General features: G+C 43.6%; 1 protein-coding gene across 1 annotated transcript; it reads right to left on the bottom strand.

Moving 5' to 3' along the window:
• Positions 1-2,551: 2,551 nt before the first annotated feature.
• On the bottom strand, positions 2,552-16,417 carry LOC119446160 (uncharacterized). The gene is made up of 4 exons (XM_037710516.2): positions 16,182-16,417; positions 8,547-8,608; positions 4,380-4,481; positions 2,552-2,786 (listed from the first exon to the last, which is right to left on the bottom strand). The coding sequence occupies exons 1-4, from the start codon at positions 16,231-16,233 to the stop codon at positions 2,634-2,636; spliced, it is 369 nt and encodes a 122-aa protein (XP_037566444.1). The 5' UTR covers positions 16,234-16,417; the 3' UTR covers positions 2,552-2,633.
• Between the last annotated feature and the right edge of the window lie 285 nt (positions 16,418-16,702).

Genomic DNA, 16,702 nt, shown 5'->3' with positions numbered 1-16,702 from the left:
ATGGCAGAGAACCAGGTGGAACGATAAATTAGAAAATTTGCAGGAGTAAGATGGGGTCAACCGGCGCAAGACGTGGAGATTACTGGGAAAGGCCTTCGTCTTGCAGTGGACATAAATTGACTGATGAGGATGATACAGCCTTTTAGATGAAAAAAAATAATAAGATTACTAAAGTAGAAGGCCAGGTATATACTAAGATACGGGGATGCCTTGTCCGAGAAGCCTAATCAAACGAAAGCCATTGAATGTCGATTGCAACTTATACTACAGATAGACCCGTGAATTTCAAGCAATATCTCTTGCCGGATAGCCATACGAGAGACCATCTACAGTGAACTCCAAGAGATTCGGGAGACGGGAATTACTTAAAGATGACGCACAAAAAGTTGGTATTTTTTTTTCTGCAAAACTAGTGCTTTTTTCAGTCATTATTGACCGTTTTCGCGGAGCAGTTTGCTTGCGGAGAAATGCATTTCTCCGCAAAGTTCGGGAATTAATATATCGAAACTGGTGTCATCCTGAGAATTAATTCTAAGTGGATCCGCCTTGCGAACTCCACGGCTACAATTTGTAAATTGCAATATGGGCCATCACGTAATTAGTTAAAACTTAATGAATTTTTGTTAATTAGTCGATTAGGCATTTCAATTTTTTTGTGCAAGTAATGTCCGCCTCTTCGAGTAGACTAGCTCATTAACTATATTTGGGCTATCTGCCACAGGCAACCTTATATAAATTTTGAAAGTGTTCGCTGAAACACCCTGTATATGTCACGCCTTCTTATAAGACATGCGGTATATGCGGGTTATATTGGCACACCATTCTATCATTAATTTTGCTCATACCTTGTCTTGCATTATTGGCAAAGCTATTCCTCAGAATTTTGAGAATGACCATCCACAAACAAATGTCATGAAAAAAAAAACACCCACAGCGCATGCCTTTTATGTTAAATCTTCTCAGACTGAAATATTAAAAGTACGAAACAAAAAATGTCACAGTTTCGCCCTAAGGGCGAAGCAGTGAATGCGATAGCAACACGCAATGTCATACGAAGTAAGGTGAGCGGCTTTGGTAGCAATATGAATTGTAGTAAACATGAGCTGATTAAGTAAGCAGGTGTGCTGCGGCGTAAGTAGACCGACATGAAGAGAGACTCGATGACCACGAGAAGGCGCGTGTGAAACGGTGGTGTTGATGAGAAGCGCTTCCCGTGGGCAGCGCGCGTGCGAAGGGACACACCTGTAGCGCTGCACTGCCGATCCGGGCAGCATTACATGTGTAGCGTGCGTTGGAAAATGTGGCCGACTATTACTAACTGAATGAACAAGCGTGGTGTGAGCGCGCACAAACAAACATGAATAGATCACACTGAATGACTGCAGACAACGACTGTCAAAACGCTGGCAGCAAGCGCATATATACGCCGCAGCAGCGGGCGAAGGTACGTGCGGTCTATCGCTTCAACAGAAACTGAGCGGCGAACGCATAGTGCATAAAGGTCAGAGCCGTGTGGAGATAAGAGACGGTGCGGATGAGCGACGAGCGCGGTTGTTGGCAGCGTAGAAGTGCGCCCCCCCCCCCCCCCCCTCCCCGCGCTCCCTCCGGCGCTGGCTTCGCGCTTCCTTGCTTGCGCGTGGGAGATGAGTGCGTTCGCTCTCTGTGATAGCGCGCGTCCCCGCACGCTTCCGCTCGGGCATACGGCGCGCGGCGAAGATTTTATCTATAGGGAACCTCACGGCGACGGCGACAACGACGGCGACGGCAGAAATCCGGTAGAAGTGTCCATATAATTGCTATCTCAATAAAACGGAAGCCTGAATATTATGCAGTTTTCTTGGCGCGGCTGTGCAATGTCTCCGGGATCGCCCCACGCTAAAGGCCGCGCTTCTACCAGAAAGCTCGCCTTCGTGCATAGCGTTCTCCACCAGTGTTTCCCGGTAACCATTACGATTGCTTAAGCTGCAGTTGTCGGGAAGCGTGAGAAGCAGTGAGGGATCTTTGAATGCTATCGCGTTCCATGGCACTCTTAAAAGCGAAGCTTAAGCGTCCTCCCATTTTTTTGTTTTTTATTATTCTTACTTTTTTATCCCATAATTTCAGGTTGCTTTGTTTTGCCTATCTACCTATGATTGGTTTTTGTTTCTTCGTCCTCAAGCTCTCAGACATCAGCGTTTTTAATGGTGCCGTTAAATAAATTATTGTTTGATTGTTAACTGTAACGATGGTGAATAATCCCGATGGATATAGGCATAAGTGCCGTCTTCTGAGGTAGCACAATTTCGCCAAGCTGAATCGCGGAAACGAGATAAAACTCGGGACAAATCCGAGAAACTGCTCCTCCCAAGCCATTTCACTTTAATTACTCTTCACACATTCACGCGTCTGCTAGCGATGAAGTTATGACGAAAGTGCCGCTGTAAAGAACAACTTGTGCAGAATGTAAGAAGAACTTGGGGAAACACTTATAGCCATGAAACGCTTTCGCATAAAAAGAAAAAGGAAGACCTATAGAGAGCTATCTAGAAGACTGGACTCCATGCACCTCATGTGCGAAAGTGAACCGTTGATGCCAATTTTCTTTATTGCCATCGAAACGTATCGACCATACGGGTTCTGCGCTGGTCGCCGCTTTAGTCTTCTCTCAAAGGGGCCAGAGTGGTGGTCGTCGCCTCGGCAGTCATCATTATATCCGTGAAGTTGATCACGGGTGCTTTAGTGACCTTTCCTTCTTCCTTTTTTACGCACTCTCCGTGAGAACAAATACCTGGCAAAATGAGCCGCCTCTGAAAAGGGAATAAGAAAGAGGTAGTCGTCGATTCGGTTTTGTTCCGATGTCTGGCACCAGCGAAGTGGCTTCGAATAATGATTGAATATAAACTGCGGAGTTTAACTGTATATTGGGCTATGAGGCATGACGTTGTGGGGGACTCGGGACAAATTTTGACCACCAGGGGTTGTTTTCGCACTTCGTCCCATTGAAATGAGGCCGCGGCGTCTTGCTTCAGCGCCACGCCATAGTCAATGAGTCGGCGTGGTGGGTAATGAAATGGAAGCGTGGTGACGTCACTAAGCATATATATATATATATATATATATATATATATGCTTAGTGACGTCACCACGCTTCCATGCATGAAAGGGAGGCCCGTATAGCAACTCATTCACTTCATTCTAAGACTGCCATGGGGAGACCACGGAAATTGAAGACACCAGAAGAACAGCGTGAATAGAATGCTTGTGTGATGTTTGATACAGCTTCGCTGGACATTCACGTTCACAGGGCGGGATGGCGGTCAATTTTTATACAAGCTGTTGTGATATTCATCAATTCATTCAAACCTCAGCCAAAGCTCATTCTCAAAATGACGTAGTTTTCCAAAGCAGTATCAAATTGAGGGACGGTTTTCACTGGATAACATCTAAAAGAGTAAAAGACGAAATTATAGAAGCAATATTGAGACGCATTAAGTTTACGATGACATAATAAAGTAGGAGATACATGATTTATAAAACCATTCAGGTAAATTGGTAAGTATTAAAATTAATTTAAATTTCTAGTCAACAAACACGGAGAAGCAGCAGTCAGCAGCGATGCAAAACCTGAAAATGAAGAGGCCAAAACATTCAAATGTCTGTCACACCTTAAAGAAAAAAATAATACAGAAATTCGGAAGCACCGTTTCCCCGAGTTGAACTAAATTTTTCTATTGCTTCTATTTCTTTCTTTGGGATCCTCCCCTTTTGGACATGGTCATCTGAATGTTTGCAAAGCACGTTGAATAATTTATATTCGTTTCACTGTGGTCTCCTTGCTAAATTCTTGGTACATTACGTGATTTTCCATTTACTTTGATTCTTCTATGAATGCTCAATTTATAGACAGGACTAAACGACTTTTCCTAATTTCATTCGATTCCTCGCCAATCTCCCATCGTGGGTACATTCTATCTTTATACGAAAAACGGAACTAGACCAAACAAAAGTCGAATGGAGCACCGTTTCAAACAACATTACTAGCGTTATTTGGTTAGTTTGAAGATCAACCTTTCGCATTACCTGCACTGCCACCGGATGGAGTATGCACCACGTTCAACTGTCAAATTTGAGCAGCGAGTATAATAGGCTGGGCACGCAGGCCAAACCAGCCATTTTGGTCACGCGTTGAAATGGCAAGTCAGTTCTGCGAAAACCCGCAGGCTGGAGGAATATTCATGACAAGGAAACAAAAATGTTGGTTCGTGTTGCAATCCAGGTGGACACCAATTTTTTTTTTTTTTTTTACTTTGCTCGATCACACGTGTACGGGTTTCTTATATGCCCTATACAGTAGTGCAACAATACGTAAAATAACTGCGTCCCGGAATGATAGCGCTCACCTTGCACGGAGTTCCGTCTGCAACTTCGATTTTTTTATAGTGCGGCACAATCAAAATCCATTTCACTCGGCAGAACCTCTTGCACGGCATAAACGGAATGTACTGAAATGGGAGGCGCATGCTTGGTTAGACTCGCTTTGTATACTTTCCGTAAAAGTTAGTGCGCAAACCAGAAATTCGTTTTTTTTTGTTTTTTTTTACTGCGACAAAAGGTAACATCTGCAAAATATGTTTGCGGTGTCCGTCCGCCTTTGCTTTCCTTGACGCGGTCACGTGGACGTCAATGTAATTGTGTTGCATTGTCCGGAGGCGGAACATGCAGAACACACAATGGCTAGGAATGTTGAGCCTATCACGCGTAACTACATGTTTATTTATTATCTTCTATTTTCTTTCTTCACTTATAAACCTGCGAACGCGCCGTGATAGCTCAATAAATAAATAAATAAATAAATAAATAAATAAATAAATAAATAAATAAATAAATAAATAAATAAATAAATAAATGAAAGAACCTGCCTATGGTAGCTTTGAAGTTTCGGGATTTTTTTTGCATGTGTACATCTTGGCTAGGTGGGGGGACGAACAAGTATTGAAAACTGATATGCAAGAACGAACTAATAAGAATGTCGCAAGAACCCTTCGAGGGTGGATGACTTAGAGACTATTACCCCTTCCTTTTTTATTGAAATAAATATAAAAGAAAGAGATGTAGTCACCCTATAATGGTGACTACTCCTTTTTGCATAGCCGAAACAACAATACAAAAAATATATATCTAGTAAGAAAATGAAAGGAAACAACCTCATAGGGCCAGAAGTCCACAGCACAGAGTCCTATACACTTACGAACATATAAATACAAACGGAAATTCATGAAATTACACTAAATTGAACTATTTTCTGAAACATAAAATCAACGGTCTGGAGAGCTCTCATTAGGATAGAATTGCTCAATTAAAGCTGCTCTCTTTCTCAATTCAGACGTTCGATAATGTCCGTTTTAAAAATCGCTGTTTTTCTAAGCACGCTGTGTCATCTTGCCATCAGTGCTGCACTTTTCTTTTTTTTACTTTTTCTTCCTAATTTTTTAGTGAGGTCATTGGACGGAGGAGCACGTCGGTTAAGCGGAAGAGAGGAAAATACAAGGAGGCTAGCTACTGCATATCATCATCATCATCATCATCATCATCATCATCATCATCATCATCATCATCATCATCATCATCATCATCATCATCATCATCATCATCATCCTATATTTTATGTCCACTGCAGGACGAAGGCCTCTCCCTGCGATCTCCAATTACCCCTGTCTTGCGCTAGCGTATTCCAACTTGCGCCTGCAAATTTCCTAACTTCATCATCCCATCTGGTTTTCTGCCGACCTCGACTGCGCTTGCCTTCTCTTGGTATCCATTCTGTAACCCTAATGGTCCACCGGTTATCCATCCTACGCATTACATGGCCTGCCCAGCTCCATTTCTTCCGCTTAATGTCAACTAGAATATCGGCTATCCCCGTTTGTTCTCTGATCCACACTGCTCTCTTCCTGTCTCTTAACGTTAGTCCTAAGATTTTTCGTTCCATCGCTCTTTGTGCGGTCCTTAACTTGTTCTCGAGCTTCTTTGTTAACCTCGAAGTTTCTGCCCCATATGTTAGCACCGGTAGAATGCAATGATTGTACACTTTTCTTTTCAACGACAGTGGTAAGCTCCCAGTAAGGATTTGGTAATGCGTGCCGTATGCACTCCAACCCAATTTTATTCTTCTGTAAATTTATTTCTCGTGATCAGGGTCGCCTGTGAGTAATTGACCTAGATAAACGTACTCCTTTACCGACTCTAGAGGCTGACTGGCGATCTCGAATTCTTGTTCTCTTGCCAGGCTATTGAACATTATCTTTGTTTTCTGCATATTCATCTTCAACCCAATTCTTATACTTTCTCGATTAAGGTCCTCAATCATTTGTTGTAATTCGTCTCCATTGTTGCTGAATAGGACAATGTCATCTGCAAACCGAAGGTTGCTGAGATATTCGCCGTTGATTCTCACTCCTAAGCCTTCCCAGTCTGACAGCTTGAATACTTCTTCTAAGCATGCAGTGAATAGCATTGGAGAGATTGTGTCTCCTTGTTTGACCCCTCTCTTGATAGGTATCTTTCTACTTTTCTTGTGGAGAACCAAGGTAGCTGTGGAATCCTTGTAGATGTTTGCTAAGATATTCACGTATGCCTCCTGTACTCCTTGATTACGCAATGCCTCTATGACTGCATATACCGGCTGGTTACTCTGTGCTGGGGTAGAGGGTTAAAGGGATACTTAAAGATGATATAAGGAGAAACGGAAAAAGTGATGCGCGCGTCAGCTGGCTACGCGAGGCCACGCTGGCCCAAGTTTTCGTGACGCCTGACCGCCATACCAAACCGTATGCCAAGAAGTTGCGCTGCTTTTGGAACGCGTTTTGGCACTGATCGTATTAAAGCATGATATTATTAATGATTGGGCACGCGTTCTATGTTGTGAGCCACAACCACACAGTCGTTACGGCGTAGGCAGCCATCTGATAGCGCAAAACGAAGCGAGATTAAAAATTTTTGTGTGTCAGTACCCCTTAGAGAGAAGAAGCCACCTGGAAGACGACTATGTGCTGTTAGAGATCAGATGCAGGGAAGCATAAGATGTCCCGACTGATGGTCCACTGATGAGGCGTAACATCTCAAAGTAACACTGGAACTGTGAGAGACACAGTCGTGCGCAGGGAGTCCTTATAAATTTCGAGCACGCGACGTCTAACCAGAGCTCAGTGCGCGAACGTTTTTCGCATTCCGCCTTGATCGGAACGCGGACGCCGCCGGCCAGGAAGAGAACCGGTAATTTCTTACTCAGCAACATGGCGTCATTGGCACCGAGTTACCGTGGTTGACAGATCATAAGCAGCCAACAAACAATGACACCAAAGACAACATAGAGGAAATAACTTGTACTTACTAAATGAAATAAAGAAATGATAAATAAATGGAAAATGAAAGTGAATGAAAAAACTATTTGCCGCAGGTGGAGAACGATCCGACGTCTTCGCATTACGCGTGCGATGTTCTTACCAGTTGAGCTACCACGGCGCCGTTTTCCCATCCACTTTCTGGGGTATTTATGTTTTACTAATAGAACTAACCCTAGGAGTGTTAGCCAGTGCCACCACGCACAAAACTTGGCGGCGGATGTGGAACATCCTGTCTGCCGCAGGCGTCCCGAGTACGTGATGTTTTTTGGTGAAGGAAACTGGTCAGTAAATCCCCACATGCTACCTGAAGGCATCAATGCTGCCGGATTCGAGAACCTCGTTAGCCACCAATAGATACCCCCAGAAAGTGGATGAGAAAACGGCGCTGTGGTAGCTCAATCGGTAAGAGCATCGCACGCGTAGTGCGAAGACGTGGGATCGTTCTCCTCCTGCGGTAAGTTGTTTTTTCATCCACTTTCATTTTCCATTAATTTATCATATCTTTATTTCATTTAGTACAAGTAATTTTCACTATGTTGTCCTTGGTGTCTTTGCTTGTTGGCTACTTATGATTAATAAAATCGAGCCCCTCGGTTCCCTTTCATGTGGCTGACAGATGACATTCGAGTTGAAATTGAAAGATGTAAGTGGAATTAGGCGTGTCGGTCTGTGGGAGCAACTGAAATATCAAGAGATAGATAGATAGATAGATAGATAGATAGATAGATAGATAGATAGATAGATAGATAGACAGACAGACAGATAGATAGATAGATAGATAGATAGATAGATAGATAGATAGATAGATAGATAGATAGATTAGATAGAATAAATTGCACGAAGCGACAAGATTGTGAAATTGCGAGTATCTATATAAGGAAGTCTTCGCAAATTCACTGCAGGAGTATTTGGCTCCCATAGACAGAGACCTTCGTCTCGCATTGGTCTGCTGATGATTCCGAAAACAGAGGGGATCACCAGCCGGCGCTGCCTTGCGTTCGGCGCACCGTACTGTTCGTGCCTCCATGCATGCCATTGGGAATGTGTGAGGATGAGCCCGAAAAATATCCTGGCTGATTTTAGGAGTACCTCGGAGGCGTTACGCAAGTGCATTTGACTGTTTTTTTTTTCTGGAGAGGTGCGAGTTAGCCATTTGCGACTTACCAGTTCACCCTTACACTCACTTCCATCTTTCATTCGAGTGTTTTCTCCGGCGTAGACAACCACTGAAAAGGAGACCGACGAAGTCTGAATTAAATTCCACTCACATATGCATATAACCACAGGACAATAGTGAATATCTTTTGCTTTAGGCCATATATAGCCGGAAGATCATCCAGGCTTTTTACTTTTCCAGTAGCATTGCTGACGTATTCAAGCTCGCTTGCTTGCTTTTCTTTTTTTTTCTTTTTAAGTGTAGGGGACCATGTGGCGGCGAAAGCACAAAGAGTGGCGAAGCTCAAGAAATTTCAAGCAGTTTAATTATCAAGTAACCCCTTTTGTACCTAAGCTGAAAAGAAATTCAGCATCAACGAAAATGATAAAAAGTATTTACTAAAGCATTTACTAGTTAAGTGCATAGAAAATTTCCAAGAAAAAAAATGATGCATTGCTTGTTGCGATATACGTCCTTACGCGCGAGGCATTGGCTCCTTGAGTCGATATTCCATCAGAGAACTGACACAGAAATAAGAAAATGTCTTCGCGCTCGTTCACATGACACGCCTCCACTGGATCTCAAGCATGTGGCAGTCTTTTCAGATTGCTGCAATAACCCTTCTACTCATCCCTCGATTGGTTGATTCATTCGTTAGGCTTAAAATCCCGTAGCAGCACTCGGACTATATGAGAGACTGCTCAATAGAAGACTTGGGATTATATTTTGACTACCTGATTCATTAAATGTTATAAAAAAAAAGGATTACTGAATCGAAAGTAAAAGATTTAGTCACTTACAATGATGACCGCAACTCATTTTCACCTACTCCAAGGTGCATCTAAATGGAAGCACATAAGCGTTTTCTTGCATTTCGCACCGTCCAAACGCGACCGCCTCGGTCGGGAATCGGACCCGCGACCTCGTGCTGAGTAGCAGCAGGCCATGTAACCACCGCGCCACGGCACCGGTTTCTCAGCCGTTCGTCTGTGGCGTATGACTGCACCGGTATAACTGCACCGGATGCTTCGTTCTATTTTATTTATTTACATTCTTTTGGCTTGTTTATGCGAATCACCTGAAGAGGTCGACACTACTTGCACGATGAATCGCAATGCACAGACATTTAGGCAAAAATACTCTCCAATTCCCTTCTTAATTATTCACGGACACCACTAGCGCTACGTCCCGTCTTGTGTTATTTGTGTTTGTTTCCATTTGCGCTACAATGGCTCCGTCAAAACCAACTAGCTCAAGAACAAGTTATCTCATAAGGGTGCGATACCCTGAGCGAAGGGTATACCCGAGCGATAAACGATCTTGTCGCGGCGGCAGAATTTCCATGGAGGTGAACTTCAACAACGCCCGTGTTCCGCGCGTTGGATGCACGTTAAAAAAAAGCCCAAATGGTCAAAATTAATCCGGAGTCCCTCACTATACGGCGTGCCTCATAACCAAATCGTGATTCTGTCACGTAAAACCCCAGACTTCAATTAGTTAATTTTAATAAAGTATTTTTAACCCATTTTATGGACGGATATCTAGTCTTGGGACTACTGCATACAGACAGGACTTCACTAATGCTCGGCTTCAATATCGCGGTTTCGACATGTGGCCTAAAGTGAATAATTAAAAAAAGGTCAGTTAGTTCATTTTAATAATGAAATGCCTGGACATTGCGATTGTGCAGGCAGGTATACTTCCGCCTTATCCAGGAAGACGAATTGTTATCTGTCACACGCGATATTTAATATAACGATCTGTGCGAACTAAAGAAAAAAGAGGGGGGGGGGGGGGGGTCCGTATTCCCAGAAAGCTCTTGTAGGCTCGAAAATTCCAGCCAATGGTGATGCTGGACGTGTAACTAGCAGAGGCGGCCTGCCAATGGCAAATATAACACTTCCGAACCAAAAGCCTAGTCAATTCGGTCCCAGCTGTTGTATAAGGCAATAGCGAGGTCAATTGAACATCGCCTCGCCTGTCCATATACTTCGCTGTCTACCATGCAAACCTGACGCCACTGGTCACAGAGCAAAGCCAACACAGTTCGAACCGAAGCAAGCTGTAAACACGGTGCGCGCGGTCGCTCACAAGTGTTTTTGTTTGCTTTTCACCCCCATGGTCGTCATTGTTCCCGACAGCAGCAGCGCAGCATTGTGTGAGAAAAGCGACGTCCGTACACGCTCCGTCGACGTCGTCCGTTAGGAGAGGTGTACGCATACCGAGGGCTTCGTGGCTTGGTTGTTGTTTTACTTTTGGGGCCTGCTGTCGGGCCTATTTTTGGCAAGCGCATAGACCTTCACAACGTCTGTCGATATGAACCCGTACGTCGAAATAATTTAGCTGTTACGTCTGTTGAGAGTGTTTCATGACTCAAAGCGTTTGTGTAAGTTGGCGTGGGCTCCTGAACAAAGATGGCGTTTAAAACTCATTTTCGGAGGCAACGGCTTGCCCCGTACATGGCTAAATTTCTTGGAGTTCTAGGGAATTTTTGGGAGTTATAGATTTGCTTGGAAAGCCTACGCACAGCTAGGTCCAAGTATGCTTGTAATAACCTCTAATAACCTTCGTTTTAAGCTCTGCAACGAACTACACTGGTCACCCTTCTTTTTCTTTAGTTTCAGACGACATGATAACTTATGCGAGCAACATACAGTATTGCAAAAGCATGGCAGATGTTTAAAGGCGTGTATCATGCAAATTGTTATTTGTCCATTCGACATAATTATTTATGGAGGCAGCTTCAGATCACAATGCTTATCTGCAATAAAATTTGGAGCCATACAAAAGAAAAGCATGCTGCGCCTTGTAGACCCACTGAAACTTTTTTTTTTGCATCTATTACAATATTCGCAGTAGCACTTTCTGTGCAGCGTTTGAATTCCGTTTGATGACTGTACGGCATTTTAGGCTACACGAGTACGCAGGGCAGAGTTCTGATTTGTATGAACTTCGTTCTTCTGACTCAAACTTGTTTGGTGTCACTTTGTTTACTTCTTTGAGCTAATAGTAATATGCCATTATAATGGATTACAAAGCAGCTATTAGTTTAATTAGTCCCTTATCGAATGACGGGTTTGGAGAACATTGTAGGGGGGGGGGGATGAAGAGTTGCCTACATACAAGGCAAATTGCCCATATATGGGCAATTTGCCGGTGATAACATATGGGGCAGGATCTTGGAGGTTAACAAAGAAGTTCGAGAACAAGTTATGGACCGCACAAAGAGCGATGGAACGAAAAATGTTAGGCCTAACGTTGAGAGAAAGGAAGAGAGCGGTGTGGATTAGAGAGCAGACGGGGATAGCTGATATTCTAGTTGACATTAAGCGCAAGAAATGGAGCTGGGCAGGCCATGTAATGCGTAGGATGGATAACCGGTGGACAATTAGGGTTACAGAATGGATACCAAGGGAAGGGAAGCGCAGTCAAGGATGGCAGGAAGTTAGGTGTGGTGATGAAATTAAGAAATTTGCAGGCCCAAGTTGGAATCAGCTAGCCCAAGGCCTTCGTCCTGCAGTGCACATAAAAAAAAAAAAAGAACAGAACAGAACAGAAGGCTGGTGATCATTTGCCCTAAATTGTCGTCATGTATTTCTACGATGATTGTTTGCTGATAAGTTGAATTTGGTGTGAACGTTATGAACACATTGAAACTATTCTAGACAATGAGGCAACAAGGATAAACTACTATAGTTTAATAAAACAAGCCTCGACGCGAGTTGTGAACGAAGTCGTAGGAAAATAAAGAAACGCAGTACCTCTCTATATAAATCATTTCTACGGTGTTTGACTGACTGCTAACGACTGCAGCATTACATTGCCATCTAGTAGCCAAATAGTGCAAAAACACAATAGGCAGAGAAAGGAAACGATACAATCTCTTATCTCTGTGCCTCGGGTATTCGCGTTGTTTTTAGCCTCTCTAAGAATGTTCGAAGTTTGGTTCATTTAGCGTTTATATTGCCCTGTCTTCGCGTGGAACTCTATGCTTGCGTCACATTCCCTCTTACGTGGCTGTTTTCTCCAGGCTCCGAACAAGAACAGCAAAATGAGAGATGAAGGGGAAAAAATAATGACGTCAAGGTGAGAATGAGCGTCTGGATTGTAAAACTCTCATACCTGCTTACAATGTCCGCATACAAGCGAGATTAGCTTGGCTTACGTCAGCCTTCTCATTGTTTATCTCTTAGTGGCCCAACGCACTTTCCATTGTCACCACGAAGGTGCTAAAGTAGGCCTGTCTGTACGGCCCACGTTGGGCCTGCGTAGGGAGTATTCATGTGACGTTACGCCATTTTGTTGTCCTATGCACAACTTCCTCTGTGCTGCTACAGATAATCAAATCTAGATACAGTGCAGTTTTTCTCCGTGCTGGCTCTGAAACAATATATTGGCCTCGATGACGTCAGGGCATACTCCCTATAACGTAAGGATTCATTTCGCTCGATTCCATTTCTTTCTTATCATCCACCGCGCACGACCGGCCGATCCTTGCAATGACGTAGGCTCGGCGGCCACTCGAACTACTGACGAATCGTGATAAACAGAATAAATAGAATAGAACCTTAACATTTTTTCGCGCCCCTGCATGCGGTAGCCGATCACTTATAAGCGACAGCATGCGAACTTTGTTCGTTTCGAGCAGGTTGTTTGCGAGCACTATAATCGAAGCTTTTCATCGTTAAATTATTTTTGTTATATATATCGTTGGCTTTGTTCGGCGCCTGAAAAAAATAACAAAAGAAAGAGTCATGTGAGGGGTAGCGCGAATGAAACAATTGCGTCAGGGATTTCTAATTGTGCGATGCAACTTTCAAGCAGCTACCGTTGCCCAAAAGTGGGCATATAAAAGAAGGTGAGCGAAAGTTTCGGAACTAACAGAATATTTCGCCGCAATTAACGGAGATATTATGACATACTCGAGACGACTTCCAGCAAAACACCTAGCCTTGACGAAACGTTTAAGAGGTTGGTCCACATAATATATGCAGTATATTATAGGTTAGGTCCTAAACTGGTTAAGTTTGTTTCCTTTGTTCTCAGCCGAATAACCTCGCTTTCAACACGCTTCACAGATGGAGTTGTCTGATCTTCCGAAAAGTAGTAATATGCTGAGAGTAGGCATATTTGACCTCTCCTTATAAGAGCAAGTTATCTCTTTAAACACCGAAGTTGACTACAATAAACACTCATTAAGTTAAAACATTTCTTTTGAGTTTGGAGCACATTCACATGTGCACTGGCGGCTGGGGACGCCGCTACGTATAGTGACGTAGGAGCGAGCTCGCAGCTTACAGCACCAAACCTTTTGGTCGATGGCACCCTAATTGACATTAATCCGACGCCATGCCGAACGCCACACGCGGTCTCCGACACTTCTTTTTTAAAGTACGCAGCCACAACCTTTATATTTATTTTCGTTACAGGCGAACTTAAAGGAGAGGCTGGTAATTGCACCAACTTCTCCTCACCGCAGGGGAAAGAAGACTGAAAGCACGAAAAGTACTGAACAAACACTGAATAGAGTCAAATAGTCCAGATATCTGCGAATTTCCGTAACACCAGCAAATGAAGGCACAGAAGGGAGCCAAGCGATGCTCAGAAGCACACCTATCGTTCTGTACTAAATAAGTGCAAGTGCACACGAGTCCGGGAACACGCACACAAGTTTGACAGTTTGGCAGATGAGACAGATGACAGAGAGCGAGAAAACGAAATGAAGAGAGAGAGAGAAAGAAAATACGAGGTTGAAGGCAAAGAGGTTAACCAGATGAAGTGTCCGGTTGGCTACTCTGCACAGGGGGATGGGGTAAGGGCAAAAAAGGCGAGGAAAAGAAATGCAGGGAGGTTTACCAAAGAAAACATCCTGAGATAGATAGATAGATAGATAGATAGATAGATAGATAGATAGATAGATAGATAGATAGATAGATAGATAGATAGATAGATAGATAGATAGATAGATAGATAGATAGATAGATAGATAGATAGATAGATAGATAGATAGATAGATAGATAGATAGATAGATAGATAGATAGGCAGACCACATGCACATGGTCATATCCGTTCACATCACATGATGACAGTTAACATTTGTGAGCGTTAAAGTCACTTGTGCAGGTTTGTTAAACGTAAGAAATCCGCGGTGAAGGGCTTGTGAGGTCGGTATACTTAAATCATTTTTGACAGCGTTCTGTCGTCAGTGTGGCCTAGTGTAGCCGCGGGTGATTGTCTCGGTAAACTGGATCGAGGACAGTCACACAAAACGTGTTAAAGGGTTTACTCGCCATCACAGTCATCACAATCAGAGTTGTGAGACATTGCAGTAAAGAAGGCAAAATATTGTGCCAAGGTTGCTCCTAGCCATAGCCGAGAAAGCGGGGTAGTATCGCATAGGCGGATTAATGGTGGGATGCATAGGCAGAGGGAAAAGTCCAGGCGGTGCAGTATGAATGATGTATGGAGCATATCTAAATAGCAGAACACATACCTAAATACAAATGCATAATAGGAATTAAAAAAAAAGTTAGGGTGTCCCGTTATGCCACTCCTAATCCTTCTCGAGCACCATGTGTTAAAAAAAAAAGACCAATTAGCCTGACCGTGACCTGCCGAAGCAAGAACGCTGCGTTTGCGAGCGCTTCGCGTTATCATGTGTAGCCTTGAGTATAAATTCACTCGTCGTTGACATCACTGATTCGCCAGCGCAGGGACAAACGGGTGAACGAAGATGGCACCGAGCGGCTTACCTTTGGACGGTCACTTCATAGTAGGGGCATAGTGCCTTATTAATGAAACCATATCTGTATATAGCCTAATATCATCGTATGTTCAAAGTGCAACGAATTATATGATTACCTGATTTGATGTTTTTGGACGTACAGCAGCGTGACCATATGCGACCGAAATGTGAATATTAGAATCGATGTGGCGTATCATCTTGAAGCTACCCCTGCAGCCGAAGGGACGCCGTAGTGCAGTGCTCTGAGTTACTTTTGAAGACGTGCTCTTTTATCATTTATAAATTAAAAAAAATTAGCTTGTATCGAAATCTTAGCACATGACCGTGCTTGCATATTCAGACCCAACTTAAACGTGATCGTCGCTGGCGGGTGTCGAACAGGAGAACTTGTGTTTAGCAGAGGAGCGCCATATTGGGCGCTGACTCATCACGACGAGTGACAAAGGGACAAAGGAGGTGCAGCACACAGCGTTGCCAACTTCCAACTCAAGATCAGTGAAAAGCGGCGCACCACAGTGAATACAATTTGAATACGAGCTGAATGTTACGAGTTCACCGATTTGTTCTTACAAAAACGTTGTAAACTGTTGCTTTTTAGAGTCTACTCGGCACCTACGCTAGCAGTTAATAAAGGAACGGCACCTTTCTAGGGCGGACGACGCAGTGGAAGAAGGACTGATGTGTTCATATGCTGCGTAATGCTGGCACCCAAGGTCGTGCGATCGAATTTCTGCTTCGCTAATGCATCTTGGCGTACGAAAAGATGTCTTTAGTGAAATGCGTTGCTTGTTCCGCTAGACTCGTATGCGCGTCAGCATGCTGGAGAGAATGACAATCTCGTGGCATATATTTTTTTTTCTTTTTGCATGAGCGAGAAGTATAGAAACCGTTACTTACCCAAAAGGCAAGAGAAAAGTAGCCATTTAACCCAGGGGAATGAAGCTGGCATCGTGTCACAAACCAACGGCGGGAGAGAGCCTAGAATATAACCAGTTTCCTTTGTTCAACTTCGACGCCCTGTTGAGGACGCCCAGCACTGAGACCGTAGCGCCGATGAATCCCGCCGATCGGCTGGCGGCTGTTCACGAAGAAATGGCCATATCGTCGGATGCATTGTCTTGCGCGCAGGACTGCAATATCGGGAGTTGCCACACGTTGACCTACGCACTTGGATATATAGCTTATTGTGCTTTGTTTGAAAGTGCCGACGACACCCTTTTTCTTCCTTTTATTTTATTTCACTTTCCTTTGATCGCGCGGTATCCTTGTGCGTTCTTTTATTACCAAAATGCACTTACGTGTAACCTCTGAACCTTCGTGACATTGAGCTCCGAGAGCAAGTGTTCGGAAAAATAAATAACGTGCACAACGCGAACACAGCTTGCGCAATTAAAAAAAAATCATTGGCACAAGAAATA

Source organism: Dermacentor silvarum, chromosome 3, assembly GCF_013339745.2.
Source record: "Dermacentor silvarum isolate Dsil-2018 chromosome 3, BIME_Dsil_1.4, whole genome shotgun sequence".
In the NCBI taxonomy this organism is placed as follows: domain Eukaryota; kingdom Metazoa; phylum Arthropoda; class Arachnida; order Ixodida; family Ixodidae; genus Dermacentor; species Dermacentor silvarum.
This window is presented reverse-complemented; position numbering and strand designations above follow the sequence as displayed.